The 16,277-nt window shown below is 43.4% G+C and overlaps 1 protein-coding gene and 1 pseudogene across 2 annotated transcripts in view; both read left to right on the top strand.

Annotated features, from left to right (window-relative positions):
* Positions 1-5,792, top strand: part of GNB5 (G protein subunit beta 5) — a 31,227-nt gene extending 25,435 nt beyond the window's left edge. The window contains exons 10-11 of the mRNA XM_035131989.3: positions 2,160-2,326; positions 3,447-5,792. Coding sequence (XP_034987880.1) covers positions 2,160-2,326; positions 3,447-3,458 — 179 coding nt within the window. The 3' untranslated portion in view covers positions 3,459-5,792. The remainder of the gene's footprint in view (positions 1-2,159; positions 2,327-3,446) is intronic.
* Positions 5,793-10,535: 4,743 nt separating this feature from the next.
* LOC132593178 (acylphosphatase-1 pseudogene) lies at positions 10,536-11,949 on the top strand (annotated as a pseudogene). Its single transcript, XR_015946811.1, has one exon. The product of XR_015946811.1 is annotated as an acylphosphatase-1 pseudogene (transcript).
* The last annotated feature ends 4,328 nt before the right edge of the window (positions 11,950-16,277 follow it).

Below are 16,277 nucleotides of genomic sequence, written 5' to 3' on the forward strand. Positions count from 1 at the left end.
GGGGCCCCTTTACCTTTACCTTACCATCTTTGCTACAAGATGCTGCTTAGGAGCCTCAGGTCTTCCTAAGTCTCCTGCAGCTGAGTCCTCCCAGGTCAGACGATGGCAGTGCTGCATTCTCAGCACATTCATCTGAGAGCATTTTGGTCTTGGGCCCTGCACGCCTTCCCCTTCTGCTTGCCCTTGCCCTTTCCCCCTTTCCTTGCCCTTGCCCTCATCCCCTGAAGTTGAGGAGTCTGGCTGCACAGTTGTGAGACTGTCATTTCCTTGATGTTCCTTTGCCTATTCCCCATCAGTGATTGTTTGAAAAGGAAGGCAGATGTGTCAAAGGGCAGCAGCTGGGCCCTTTCCTTCCTCAGAAATGGGTGGAGAAGGAAGACTCCGCAACCCTTGAAATCGTGACTTGGCAACTCTGTTCAATTCCTAATTTTAGTTACTGCTTTTTTTAACACACACAAAATGTTATTACGACAATTTCTAATACAAAGCTCAGCAGCCTGAATTCATCAATCAATATACAAATGCTGTATAATTTTTTAAAAACAAAAACTTCCCACGTTATTCAGTGTAAACTCACCTGACCAGTACTCTTACTTTATAAAAATAACTACAGTTCAAAAAAAGAAGGAGGGAGGGGTCACTAAAACCAAGTCTATTTCACATACAACTGGACCTCAAATATTTACAAATCTACACCACTCCCCACCCAATATGATACCCATTTTTAGTCCCTGCTTTATGTGGGAACAGTAGTTTCTGTCCCCAGTGGTTTGCATATGGAAGTCTGGTTTTGTTTTGCCTCTTTTTCTTTTAATTTTTTAAAATATACATAGCAATTTATCAACAACAAAAAGAAAAAATGGGGGAAAGGAAAGAGGAAAAGGAAACAACACCTCACATTATTGGTACATTAACCATCAAACATCCATCTCATTTTAAATATCTAAGTTGATACACCATTCAAATGCATAGCTTCCAAGTTCTCCCTTTTTTTAAGGGAAATTCCCTTATGCTGAATAGGCTTCCTCACGAGAAAAGGGAAAACTTGGCAGCTATGTTCAAATGTCCTGAACAGATATCTGGATGAAGCTTTAAGAAGCTTTAAGAAATACCTTCAAATGTAGCAGGGGCAGCTAAAAGTCCTCAGACCATTGCATAGTAGATGGTCAGTGTGTTTTGTGACTGCCTTTGAATCTGTTTTTAATTGTGTTTACTGTTATACCGGTAATTCTTTTCACCACCCGTATCCTTGCTTGCACACCACATTAAGCCATAAACCAGGTTCACTAGCCATAATCACAAGTGATTTGTGCCCACTTTATTCCTCCCCAGAAAACAAACCATGATACATGGCTTTGCATTGTATCTAAACCAGGGCTTGTAGTTCATTTTGTTCCAACAAACCTCTTTCTGTAGCCACAGTTTGATCTGGGCTTATCGATTGCTAGAGCAAAATGAAACCATGGGGGGTCATGGTTAGATCTAAGAGGAGTAAAGCATAATTCAGCTGGTCCTCAGGATGTCTGTGTATTTGTGGATGGAGGCAGAAGATGGCGCATCCTTTACGTCAAATGTTCATATTGACTTTCAGTTGTATGCTAATTGCTTATTTTCTTGCATAGGCTGCATTTGAATTCTATGGCTTGCAATAAAATGCAATATATAAGACACAAAAGAAGCCATAAAAATACATGCAGGTGCACAGTGAATTTCAGTTGCTACGCAACAAGCAGAAAAATCATTAAGTGGTCCAGAAAAGAAAGAAAAAGTTGGGGAACCACTGGCTGACCCAGATGTGCAGATTCGTCTATGTGCTTCCTTGGAAACATTATTTGCTAAAAATCAGGGTACAGTGGTACCTCGGTTTTCTATCGTAATACATTCCGGAAGTCCGTTCGAGTTCTGAAATGTTTGAAAACTGAAAGTGGAAGCCTCAAAATGGAAGCCTCAATACGGAAAAGTCAAAACGGAAGCCGCGTTTCCTGTTCGACTTCTGAGGCGCATTCGAAAACCGAGGCATTTACTTCCGGGTTTTCGGCTTTCGAGTTCTGAAACGTTTGACTATGGAGGCGTTTGGAAAGCGAGGTACCACTGTATATAAGCCCTGGAAATGTCGTTGTTCATGTAATGCCACCATTCTTTATTAATTCCTTCTGCAGGCCGCTTACTATTTGCTGGCTACAATGATTACACCATAAACGTGTGGGATGTTCTGAAAGGGGCTCGTGTTTCTATCCTGTTTGGCCATGAGAATCGAGTTAGCACTTTGAGGGTTTCGCCTGACGGGACGGCCTTCTGCTCAGGATCCTGGGATCACACTCTAAGGGTAAGGGCTCTTTGTTCTTCCGAAACCTCCCTCTTTCCCCAAAATCAGCATCTCCTATGATTAATCAGAAATAGTATTATTAATGAAAATGCATTTATAGCCAGCTTCGTAGTGTAAAGTCGTTGAATCAGAGAACAAGAGAAATACAGGTTTTGAAAACCCTCTAAAAAAATTTATTCAGCTATATAATTGTTCCATAAATAACTTCGTCACACCTCTGGGAAATCCTTCTTAAACAAAAATGTCTTTGGCAAGCACCTAAACACTGTAACATTAGTCACCTGCCTCAATTGTTGCTGGTAATCAATTGCAGGGAGCCGGAGTTTGCAATGCTAGAAGCCCAGTTTCTAAGAAGCTTCTATGTGCAGACACTACGGAATGTTTTCTAATAGATCCAGAGATTAATAATAATAACAATAATAACAATAATAACAATAATAATAATAATAATAATAATAATTTATTTGTACCCCTCCCATCTGGCTGGGTTTCCCCAGCCACTCTGGGCAGCTTCTAACAAACATTTAAAATACATTAAAATGTCACGCATTAAAAACTTCCCTGAACAGGGCTGCCTTCAGGTGTCTTCTAAATGTCAGGTAGTTATTTATCTCTTTGACATCTGATGGGAGGGGGGTGTTCCACAGGGTAGGTGCCACTACCGAGAAGGCCCTCTGCCTGGTTCCCTGTAGCTTTGCTTCTCGCAGTGAGGGAACCGCCAGAAGGCCCTTGGCGTTGGAGCTCAGTTTCCGGGCAGAACGATGGGGGTGGAGACGCTCCTTTAAATTAATAATGATAAAAACCAGACTCCCACGAGAGGTGGTAGACTCTCCTCTGTTGGAGGCTGCTGTGAACCTTTGGCCTTTGGGTGATGCTAAACTACAACTCCCATCATCCCTGGCCATTGGCCATGCTTGCTGGGGCTGATGGGAATTATATTTCGGTCATATCTGGAAGGCCAAAGTTTTCCCAACAACAGCATCCTTAAGTGGATATATGAATGAACCTAAGAGAAGCATTGCCGTTCCCGTTGTTACATAAGCAGGTTGTTTTAGAAAACCCCAAGCAACCTTTTTTTGATGCTCATCATCATTTGACTTCTCTCTCTCTCTCTCTCTAGATCTGGGCTTAACCCCCAGTGCTGTTGGCAGATACGTGTTAAAATTGTAATGAGATGGGGGGGAAATGAACACCTCGGATCGGAAAAAGGAAAAGCTACAATAACGAAAGGAAATGCAACAGAGTGATAATTGAAAGATTGAATGCGACATTGTCAGTGTTTTATCATGTTGTTGCCCAGACACACTCACTATTGGTTAGAAAAGGTAATATACTTTTATCATACAGTGGGGGGTGGGGTGGGGAATCTATGTGTGGCATAATAATAATAAGAAGCAGCTGTTTTTACTTCTGTTTTTGAAACTACCTTTTTTTAAAAAAAGAAATGGTTTAATAATTCTCCGAGACAGACCTCTGTCAAAATAACTGTTGGAACAGAATCTAGTATTTCATGACACATTATGTATCTAGCACTTGCGTGTAATTGCATTTCTTCCTGAAGTCAACTTGGAAAGAAAACCAGAGTATCTGAGGGTTCATTCTCTTGTTCCATGGAAGCCACTAAGGAGAAAATATGAAGGATTGCCCTTCCTCTCCCTGTCCTTCTGTGTTTTCCATAATAGGAAGATCTCACACCAGTGTGGTATGTCGAACTAGGACTGGGAAGACCCAGGCCCAAATCCCCTGGCCAGGAATCTCTGGGTGAGCTATGGCCATACAATATCTTTCAATCTACCCTACCTGACAGAGGAGTTGTGAAAATAAAATGGGAGAGTGTTATTGTGATGTGAGAAGAGTGCATGGGCAGGTCCTGATATGAAACAACCTGCCCTCATTCATATAAGACATGGGTAGCTAAACTAAGGCCCAGGGGCCGGATCCGGCCCAATCGCCTTCTAAATCCAGCCTAAATCTGCGCACGGTCCGAGAAACAGCGTGTTTTTACATGTGTAGAATGTGTCCTTTTATTTAAAATGCATCTCTGGGTTATTTGTGGGGCATAGGAATTCGTTCATCCCCCCCCCCAAAAAAATAGCCCGGCCCCCCACAAGGTCTGAGGGACAGTGGACCGGCCCCCTGCTGAAAAAGGGATGAGGAACCTGTGGCCCTCCAGGTGTGGCTGGACTACAACCTCCATCATCCTGATCATTGCCTATGCTGGCTGGGCCTGATGGGATTTGGAATCCAGCAGTGTCTAGAGCAAGGTTTCCCAAACTTGGGTCTCCAGCTGTTTTCGGACTACAGTTCCCATCATCCCTGACCACTGTTCCTGCTAGCTAGGGCATAGCTGCCAAGTATCCCGTTTTCACCAGGAAACCCCCTTTTTTCCTACTGCTTCCCGGCGGTCTCCCGTATAGGTTTTTATCCCGTTATTCTCCCTTAAATTGGCTTCTGCCGGCGGCCATTTTTCTGGTGCCGCTTTGCCCTTCAATGGGCACCAGAAAATGCCTGCGCCGGAAGTCGCTTCTACGCGTATCCGGAAACGCGTAGACGCAACTTCCGGTGGCGCTTTGCCCTTCTATGGGCACCAGTAAATGGCGGCGGCGGAAGTCGCGTTTCCGGTCATGCGTAGAAGCGACTTTTCTGGTGCCCATAGAAGGGCAAAGCGCCACCGGACGTTGCGTCTATGCAACGTCCGGTGTTGCGGGCTGCCGATCCCGGATTTTTCCATCCAGGACTTGGCAGGTATGAGCTAGGGATGATGGGATTTGTTGTCCAACAACAGCTTGAGACTCAAGTTTGGGAAACACTGGTCTAGAGTCTCACAGGAGACCCATCCCTGCTCCAAACCATTGTGGAGAAGAAGCACACTTTGTCACCCTTCCAGAACTCTCAGCTTATATGGAGCAACTGAATGAGCCCCGACTCTTGAAACATTCCTTGGTTGCATACTGAAGCTTGGTTGTGAAGCTTTTTTAAAAAGAAAAACACTATTGCAATTCAGACTAATTTAAAAATCAATGGTTTTTTTTAGGCCATTTGTTTCTGTTGGGTGTGGATTGCACTCAGTATCAGCTGGTTGTTACTAAAAAGGTAATAAAATTGGGGCAGATCCTTCATAAACTTACACCGAATGCAGATGTACCATTTCCCCAATCTCTTTCACCATGGTTGAGGAATTGGAAAACGATACTTTGACACTACACTTTACTGCTTTGCTCAACTCAGTTTAAAAATAAAGTAAGTTTGCATTTAAGTTAGCTATTTCCAGGATCCAGTCCTACCAAGCCACAAAATTTCCTGTTGAAGATCATGGGTGTTATATAAAAGTGTATTTTTTTGTAAGAAGAATCCTTTCAGTCTCTTTTTTAACTGTTTATAGATGCAGCAATATAATCTTTGTGTTCTGAACTGCAACAACTTTTAAGCGTGCAGCAAAATTGAAATGAAAAATAGTTTTAATGTATATGCTTGTGAAATGCTAGTCATTTGTTTCCTTGGAAAGTTTGCATTATGTAACTGGAGGGATTTTATGTTAATTATAAAAATGCTAAATGCTAGGTACTCACTAAATCCATTTATGAGTTGACGGCACTGGAGTCATTGGCAAATAGTTATTGGAGAAATGTACTGTAAGCTTTTACACAACACGTGGATATGAATGATTGATTGGCAAACAAAATTCCCTAAAGGGTAAGCACACCAACCTAGTTAGAACTTGAGCACCCTACCTGGTCATTAGAGTGGTTGTATTTGGACATTGTGGCCTTCCAGGTGTTGGACTACAACTCCTAACATCCCTGACTGGGCTTGATGTGAGTTGCAGCCCCAAAACATTTTCGGGGGCCACAAGCTTCCCATCCCTACACACCATGAACAAGTCTGACCTCTTGACACCCCCTTCCCCACCCTCTTCCCTTGCAGAACTTTGATGAACACTTAGCTATAGTTAATTTTAGCATGTGTGCTTCAGAAACTATGGTTTGACATTGAGCTTATTTGAAACTAGATATGAAGCTTGGTATGAACCACAGTTTGCTGCTCCCAAAAAACAACAACACACAATTAGCTACAGCTGACTAGATACAAAAGCTCCCAAACTCCCATCTTCTAGCCATGCACACAAGTTCCTAAGGAGGCTAGACTTATCCGCATCATGCTAAACTACAGTTCATTGTGAATGTGGTCTTTTGTAAAAGGGACTGGTGAATTAAGGTTACTATCTTATTTATGAACAGAAACTTTGTACATAAAACACAGAGAATGGGGCACAGATTAGTGGCAAAGTGCAGAGTAGCATCTCCAAGAAGGATTGGGAAAGATGGCTGTCTAAAATACTGGAGAGCCAGACAGTTTACGCTCCTCTAACCTAGGTGGACCAATGCTTAGACTCTATGTAAGACAGTTTTCTATGTCCTAGATGGGAAAAATCAACAAATGAGTATTTCTCAGTCTGGCATCTTTCCATGCTGAAAAAGCAACCCCAGTTGTGAGCAGGGAAAAAGCAGGTTGCATGCCATTACTTTCCTGCTGGAGGCAGGGAGAAAGAAGAAGACTCCACTTTCGCTTCTTCCAACTCAGCTGATAAAAGCAGCATGGGAACCTGGTGCCTCTATGAGCTGAAAATACAAGCAGAGAAGTACACTAGTCAAATGCCTCTGCAGTTAGTAATGTCATAAATGCTAGCCAATTGGTGCCCCCCACAACTGGCTTTTTCCTAGTTCAAGATTAACCAGGCTGCAGGTTTTTATTTTATTTTTTAAAAAACTGATTTTATTTTTTTCAGAACTCACCCTGGAAGTGGAAAAAGTTATGTTTGCACTGAATGCAGTGAGGGCAGTTCTAAGGCAGCACCAAAGCTCTCCAAATGCTAGCTCTTTGTAAGGGATACTGTCTAATAATATAGAAAGTGTAAATTATATTGCTTCAGTCCAGATTTAAATTATTGAGCTTTTGGTAGCTAGTAGTTCAGCCCACAATCTGAAATTCACTAATAGGGCATTGTTTTTTGTTTTTTAAAATATATATACATATATATATATTTAAATATGAAAAAGGGAGATGTAAATATACTTATACTAGATATGAAGGTTTCTAGCTGCATAAGCAAATATGTAGTGTAGCTGGTATTTTGTTGTTCCATGGGAACATACTGAGTCTTTTGCAGACCTTGACAAATCACTTCCCATGGTTTTGGTTTGGAAAATGGATTTCTGTGCTTATGCCTGTAACAAATCAGAATGCACTATAAAAAAACTGTAAATGTTAAGAGTTCATTGTGCAATAACTAAGTTGACACACTGCACACTTTGATTAGGCAGTATTTATTGATGATATATTTTGAGTTTTGAATGGAATATATTGTGTTGATAGTTATGAATGGCCTCAGTATAATAAATTGTATTTTACATATTGAGAATCTTTGGCTCTTTGATTGTTTCTGAATGCTTTTTGATGATGCAACCGCTTGTTTATTTTGCCATGTGTTCTCAGTATGAAGACTTTTTTTTTTAATCTTGTGCAACACAAGCCTATGCACGCCTTACAAAAGGAAGTCCAGGTTCAGTGGGGCTTACTGCCAGATACCTTGGTATAGGATTGCAGTATTGCCTTAGTCTAGACTAAGATTGTGTACATCCTATATTTTTAAAGCACATCCCCCTCCAAATAATTCTGGGCACTGTAGTTCATTAAAGGTTTCTGGGAATTCTGTGAGGGCTAAACTACAGTGCCCAGGATTATTTGTGGCAAAGAAAATGTTTCAAATGTGTTTTGAAGATACATTGTGCACAGAGAAAGTGAAATGCAACGTTATTTGGCTACAATTGTATATACACTTACATGAGAGTAAATGTCATTGAATTCACTGAAACTTTGCTCTGAGGAATTCACTCTCAGCCAGTTAAACAGTTTAAAACATTTTGTTTCTAATGAATCAGTCACCGTATAATTCATCTTAAAATCATGCTCATACAAGTATAATACATGCTCATATGAGTATAAAAGCTGCAGACGGCAAGCACCATCTTCAGCGAGACATTCCTTGCTTTGTGAAACGGTTGCTTGATGTGACTTGTACATGTATTATCTGGGGGGGGGGGGGGAGAATATTTGCCACTACAGTGGTGCCTTGGTTCTCAAACAGCTTATTGAGAACAAATTAGCTGCAAAATGCTGAAAACCCAGAAGTGTTCCAGTTTTCAAAGGTTTTTCAGAAGTCAAAACATCTGATGTGACTTCTGCTTGTGTGCAGGAAGCTCCTGCAGCCAACCAGAAGCCGTGCCTTGGTTTCCGAAAGGTTTCGGGAGTCGAATGGACTTCCGGAACGGATTAAGTTTGAGAACCAAGGTACCACTGTACTGGATTGGATCCACATGAAGCTAGATGCACATAAGTCTCCCTGAAATCAAAGGCCTAGGGTTCAATCCCCAGGAGCTCCAGGCCCTTGGGAGTCCTTGTTCTTCAGCTAGGCATTGTTGGAAGCACAACAGGGACCATTCAGTAAAGGTATAGGTACCCCGACCGTTAGGTCCAGTCGTGGACGACTCTGGGGTTGCGTGCTCATCTCGCTCTATAGGCCGAGGGAGCCGGTGTTTGTCCACATACAGCTTCCGGGTCATCTGGCCAGCATGACTAAGTCGCTTCTGGTGAACCAGAGCAGCGCACGGAAACGCCGTTTACCTTCCCCACCGGAGCAGTACCTATTTATCTACTTGCACTTTGACGTGTTTTCAAACTGCTAGGTGGGCAGGAGCTGGGACCGAACAACAGGAACTCACCTCATTGCGGGGATTCAAACCGCCGACCTTCCAATATCGGCAAGCCCTAGCTCAGTGGTTTAGACCACAGCGCCGCCCATGTCCCATTCAGTTAGTAACCATGGGTTAATTGGCATGATCCTTGCTGAGGTAGCACAGGTTCTTATTGTCTGTGTAGTTCTGAGGAGCTTTTCTGCTGCATGTTAGTCGTATGTGTCTCTACTATGGACTAGGCCTGAGCTACTAAGAAAGACAAAACTTCCATGTTTATTTCTCTCATTACGTACTGATTTTGTTCAGTAAAGGATTATTGGTTTCTTTTCTTTCTGAACACTGTTTAAATCAGGCTTCCTCACCCTTGGCCCTCCAGATGTTTTGAGGCCACAGTTCCCATCATCCCTTACCACTGGTCCTGCTAGCTAGGGATCATAGGAGTTGTAGGCCTAAAACACATGGAGGGCCGAGGTTGAGGAGGCCTGGTTTAAATGATTCTGCTTACAGGCACTCCTGGCATCTAGCAGCTGGATGAGCCTGCACCCTTGGACTTGGTGGCTGCTTGGTATCCATCTCCAACTTCATGAAGGAGCAGTCTATTGTCTTGATGGAGAGGTTGGGTTGCCAGGACTCCATGTCTGCCTCACAGTCCCTTGACAGAGTCGTCTCCTCAGGGATGTTTGCCTTGGGGACCTCCTAGTCTTCCACTAAAGATGGACCCAGTCCCAGATTTACAGAAGCCATCCTCGGTTCTGATTTGATCCCAGAATGTCCCACTTTTCCTTGGGCTGTTCCTATTTTAATCTGAGAAATATTGGAGGGTGTGATAGGATGCCCCTATTTTCATTGGATAAATTTTGGAGGGTATGGAGTTATGCGACTCCCCAAGCCGAGGAGATGAGTACAAGGAGATACTGTATAACCCTTAGGCGACATCTTAAGGTAGCCCTGTATAGGAAAGTTTTTAAATGTTTAATGTTCTATTTTGTTATTGTTTAGTCATTTAGTCATGTCCGACTCTTCGTGACCCCATGGACCATAGCATGCCAGGCACTCCTGTCCTCCACTGCCTCCCGCAGTTTGGTCAAACTCATGTTGGTAGCTTCAAGAACACTGTCCAACCATCTCATCCTCTGTCGTCCCCTTCTCCTTGTGCCCTCAATCTTTCCCAACATCAGGGTCTTTTCCAGGGAGTCTTCTCTTCTCATGAGGTGGCCAAAGTATTGGAGCCTCAGCTTCAGGATCTGTCCTTCCAGTGAGCACTCAGGGCTGATTTCCTTCAGAATGGATAGGTTTGATATTTTCCGTTCCAGCATGAAAAGGGGCGGTGAGGCAGGGGAGGGGGAGGGGAAGGTTAGAGAAAGAGATGTCGGGACTCGTTCCTTGACGACCGTCTCCATGTTCTGAGGCCCTTCTACCGGTAGTCACCTGGGCCGAGGGCAGCTCCATGATAAGGCGCCAGCGGCCATGGCGGATGGAGACGGCCTCATTTCAGTGGACTACGAAGTGTTCGGGAAAGTCCAAGGCGTGTTTTTCCGCAAAAACACACAGACTGAAGGAAAGAAATTGGGTGTCGTTGGCTGGGTGCAGAATACTGACTACGGCACTGTGCAAGGCCAAATCCAAGGTCCTACTTTCAAGGTGCGACAACTTCAAGAATGGCTTCAGAAGACCGGAAGCCCCAAGTCCCGCATTGACAGAGCTGAATTCCGCAATGAGAAGAAGATTGCTCGTTTAGAGCATAGTGACTTTTGCATTGTCAAATACCGTGTTTCCCCTTTTTTAAGACACCGTCTTATAACTTTTTTCCCTCAAAAAAACACACAGTGGCTTATTTTCAGGGGGTGTCTTTTTTTTTTAAAAAAAGTGCTGGTACAACTGGGACCCACTGGCTCAGGATGCTCGGTGCTCTCTTCTGCACATTGCTGGGCGCGTTGTTGGCGCTGCCAGTTCCGAGCGCCTGCAGGGTGGGGTGGGGGTGGCAGTGCTTTAAACCCCCAACCCTGTAGAAAGCAATGGAAGTTATGGACCGTAACAATCCTTAAGAGGCGCAGGTCTTAAAAAACCCCTGGTATCACCCTTGAAGCACAGCCTTCCAAAGTCAGGGGGGAAGAGGTCTGTTTAGACAAAGGAAAGGATCGGGGTGATTCTGTGCCCTGGGACCCACAGAACTACTTTAAAAATCCCAACCTGGGGTGGGGGGTCAAATAGTGAAGCCCCATAGCCCTGTAGCAACAGAAGGCACATTCTGAAGCACCCGAGCTGTTCGGTTCCATAAAAAATCCAGGAATTGTAAAATTAACAACAATAATGGGGGGGGGCACTCTATCCAAAGAGTTAAGAAGGAATGGGAAAGTGTTGAGTTATATATGGAAAAATATGGAAAGGAAAGTTAGTTAAAGATAAAAAATAAATAATTATCGCAAGGGGAAAAATAACATCATAAAGGGTAATAATATTAAATATAAAATAGACAACACAACAGAAAAAGCAAGTATATGACTAAATGAGATCGCACAGGAGTGAGGGAAGTGGGGAGAGAGGGAGGGGGGTAAGGAATGGAAGGAGACAATGGTTGGAGGAGGGTATAGGGGGATGAATTAAAGGAAAATTAAGACTGAGAAGCGCATGGTTTTTGTTTTTTAAAGATGCAAAGGCTTGCAATCAGCCAAAGTATAGAGCCCAACTTCCAAGAGACTGCGATCTACTTGCGGATTTATAAACTGGAGGTGATCTACCCCCGTTTTATTGGTGTTCAGGTCAGAGTTGTTTTTAGAGAGAGGAAATATCCCATTTTTGAGGTTAAAGTAAAAGTTCCTGACCTTTTTTTTATAATGAGGAAATGCTGCTAAAACTCTGTTCTTCATTCCACGAAGGGGAGAGGGGGCGGGGCCGGGTGCTCAAAGACAAAAGAAATGGAAAAGGAGATAGCGATCAACTCCAGCCTCGCATTCATGCAGCCGTCGGGAGAGGCAGGGGCTGCAGCCGAGTGCTGCTTCACAAACAAACGGGGGAAAGTGCTTAGAACCCAGAGAATCCAGCTGAAAAACACGAAGCAGCAACAGCAATTGCACACACACCATCCCAAGCCAGCACAGTAACCAAGTCCCAAAAGCAAGAAAGGACTCAGCAAACACTGCTGCGGCCGGCGTTGCTGCTGCTGACTCGGGGAGCTCAGTGATCTCTTCCGCACAGCGCCTATCACTATGGCTTATTTTCGGGGTACGGTTTATATTTCTCAAATGCTTAGAAATGCTGCTATGGCTTATTTTATGACTACGCCTTAAAAAGGGGGAAACACGGTAATAGTTTAGTTTTTATATTAATTGTTTATGTGCAGATTTATTCACTTTTAACTATATATTTAAATTATTTTTTTACATTGTGATTACATTGGTTACACTGAATGTTCTAAGAACGTGATGTGTTAAGAGTTGTTAATAAAGTGTATGCTTAAAAAAAAAAAAAAAAGAATGGATAGGTTTGATCTTCTTGCAGTCCATGGGACTCTCAAGAGTCTCCTCCAGCACCATAATTCAAAAGCATCACTTCTTCAGCGATCAGCCTTCTTTATGGTCCAGCTCTCACTTCCATACATCACTACTGGGAAAACCATAGCTTTAACTATACGGACCTTTGTCGGCAAGGTGATGTCTCTGCTTTTTAAGATGCTGTCTAGGTTTGTCATTGCTTTTCTCCCAAGAAGCAGGTGTCTTTTATGTTCTATTATGTTTTTTTATAAATGTTGGAAGCTGCCCAGAATGGCTGGGGCAACCCAGTCAGACGGGGTGGGGGTGGGGAATAAAAATAAAAATAAGACATTCCTATTTTCACTGGAGAAATGTTGGAGGGTATGCTAAAGATGATTCCTCCATGGCAGAAGAGGGTTGAACAACAATAAATATTCCGTTGATCACAAAGAGGACTACAACTTAGGTCATGAATAACTTTCTCAAGAACAGAGGAAAGAGTGGTGAAGAAAACAAAACTATTTCAGCTGATATCAAAGTTAAGTAATTTCTTGGGAAACGGAAACTAACTCCCTGCTAGTTGGAAACCTGGAAACTCCCAATCCTGAAGGCAGTGTTTCTTTTCATTTCAGTGCCAAGGCATGTCAGTAACAACACTAAGCAAGGGGAAGTCCATCCACATGGAGGTGGAACCAGCTGTTAGCACTGGCAAGGTGTCCCTGTTGGAGTGGGAAAGCATTAGACCTCTGGGTGTTGGTGAACTGCAACTCCCATAAGCCATTGCAAGCATGGCCAAAGGCCAGGGATGATGGGAGTAGCAGTTCAGCAACATCCAGAGGACCATATTCACTTCTTGGCAACCTTCAAGGGGCAGGGGGCACATGCAAGTGGGTTGCAGGGTCAGAGGAAAAATTGGGTGGAGCAGTTACTGCAAATTACACATTTGAACAGTGTCAGAAGCTAGAGTCAGGCATAGGTCAGCAATAAAATAATAAAGCACCCAACTCTTCATTCAAAGGAACAAAACAGCTCAGTCCTTGTTGTGAACCACCCTATAAATCATGGCATGGTGTAATAGGTTGTGTGTTGTAATTCATGTGAGGTTGTACTTACCTAATTTTGAAGGAACAGATGATTGTCATTATGTCCTCATATGCAAAACCACAGAATTCAAAGAGGGTGTGTTGTTGTTGTTGTTGTTATTCCCTGGCCACCCACGGTTGTGAGGCCAAGCTGGCACTCCTGGCTCGGAGATCTGCAGCATCTGCCTACATGCTATTGGGTCTGATTCAAGTTGTTGTTTGTTAGTATAAAAAGCCTCAACAGCTTGGGAATAGCTGAAAGATCACCTCATTCCATATGTGCATATTTTACTACTAAGATCTGGAGAACTGGCATTTAAAAAGTGTTAGACAATGTGCTTCCTGCACTTTAAAGAAATCAATCCTTAAGTGCAGCAGCAGCCACTATTCGGAACTCCCTGCCCATTGATATTAGGCAGGCAAAATTACTATATTGTTTTGGTGCCTGCTAAAAACTTTTTTTTGTTCCTGCAAGCCTACCCAAGCAATCTTGATACTTTGTTTTAATGATATTTTGTGTGTGTGTGTGTGTGTGTGTGTGTGTGTGTGTGTGTGTGTCGGGGTGTGTGTGTGCATGTTATACAATATAACAGAGTGTCAGAAACTTAGATACAATGTAGAGGTCCAATAAAAATGCAAAAGAATATCAAAACCATGTACAAAATAAAGTCAAAATATTAAACAAAATATTGAAACAATATATAAAATAAAAATACAGTATAAAGGAATCTCAAAATTTAACAAAGTTAAATACAATACAAAAGAGAACAATATGCCTAGCAAAACTCCAAGGTACAAAATATTAATGTTACTATTATAATAGCAACACTTAAAAATTGTAACCAATCACTTTATGAAACCATGATTATCTTGTTCTTATGTTACATTTACATGCTGCAGCAGCAGCTGGAATTATTCAGACAAAGGAGATTAATGAGTTAAGAAGGCAGGTTATTTAGGTCAAGACAATACAGTATACTGTATTGATGGCCATCACCTGATTCCAGCACTCTTAAAACCCATCTGCACTGTAAATTTAAAGCAGTCTCATACCACTTCAAACAGTCATAGCTCTTCCTAAAAAATCTTGGGGACTGTAGTTTGTTTAGGTTGCTAAGAGTTGTCAGGAGACCCGTTTCCTCCTGCCCACAGCTTGTTGTTGTTGTTTAGTCGTTTAGTCGTGTCCGACTCTTCGTGACCCCATGGACCATAGCACGCCAGGCACTCCTGTCTTCCACTGCCTCCCGCAGTTTGGTCAAACTCATGTTCGTAGCTTCGAGAACACTGTCCAACCATCTTGTCCTCTGTCGTCCCCTTCTCCTAGTGCCCTCAATCTTTCCCAACATCAGGGTCTTTTCCAAGACCCTGCCCACAGCTACCGTTCCCAAAGTGGTTTAACCACCCATCCCTCTTCCCAGGGAACTCTGGAAATTGTAGGTCCGTGAAGGGAATGGGGGGTCTCCCAGCAACTCTCAACACCCTAAACAAACTACAGTCCCCAGAATTCTTTGGGGGGGGGAAGCTTCAAATGCATAGTTCAGATGAGGACTTTAATCTGCTCATTGTAGGTGTTGCAGTAACTTAATGTATTAGTTTAGAATATGCAAACATTCTCTGTTATGAGAAAAATAACAGCCCTAAAGAGGAGGAAAGAACATGCTTTTATTTTCAGACGTGGCCCAAATGTCACTGGAAACATCATACTAAAAGACTGGAGAGAAGACCTCTTCTAAGAGGGTGCTTGCCACCTGCAGCTTTTATAAACATCTGTAAAAGTTGTGTATTAAAAGAACCCAGTGAATTGATTAATTGGAAACATCTTTTTACTGGATCCTACCTTCCCTAATCACTGCAACGCAACTCACTGTGTGACCTTGGGCCAGCCACCATCTCTTAGCCTAACTATGCAGGCCAACTTGAATTCCTTGGAAGATGAAAGTGGTCTATAAATTTAACAAATGCAAGAAATAAGAGCCAGTATGGTGTAATGGTTTGAGCATTGGGCTGGGACCTGGGAGACCAGGGTTCGAATCCCCACTCGGCCATGAAGCTCACTGGATGACCTTTGGCCAGTCACTGCCTCTTAGAATGACCTACCTCACAGGGTTGTTGTGAAGATGAAATGGGCAGGAGAACCATGAACACCACCTTGAGATCCTGGGAAGCTAAAGGTGACATATAATTGAAACTAACGAACAAACGACACCCCACCCCCAGTAGTTGAGGTACCAAATATCAGACGCATCCATCCTGGCCCTGAGGCATGGGTGTAGCGAGGGGGGGCGGGGGGGGCAGTTGCCCCCCATCAAGTAAAACAGTAGAAATACTTAACTGACCAATCACGTCGGTTCTGAGCAGCCTAACCAAGTCCTGCCCCCCCCCCCCCAAAAAAATCCAGGCTACGCCCATGCCCTGAAAATGTGGCGTTTCAAGGACAGCTCCTCGGCATCCCTTGCTCTTGGCGGAACTGGGTCCCACCGCACTGCAAGCAAGACCGGCGGCAGGTCTACTCAGAAGTAAACGCCCCCAGATGAAGAGAATTAGGCACATGCTCCCAGGTACTTGCGCGCCCATCCCCAAGACCCCCAGTTGACTGGATGGGGCTTGCTCGCTTGTAAGCGCCCCCTCGCCCGGTCCAGGCGCCGCG

This window comes from Zootoca vivipara, chromosome 13 (assembly GCF_965207765.1).
Source record: "Zootoca vivipara chromosome 13, rZooViv2.hap1.1, whole genome shotgun sequence".
In the NCBI taxonomy this organism is placed as follows: domain Eukaryota; kingdom Metazoa; phylum Chordata; class Lepidosauria; order Squamata; family Lacertidae; genus Zootoca; species Zootoca vivipara.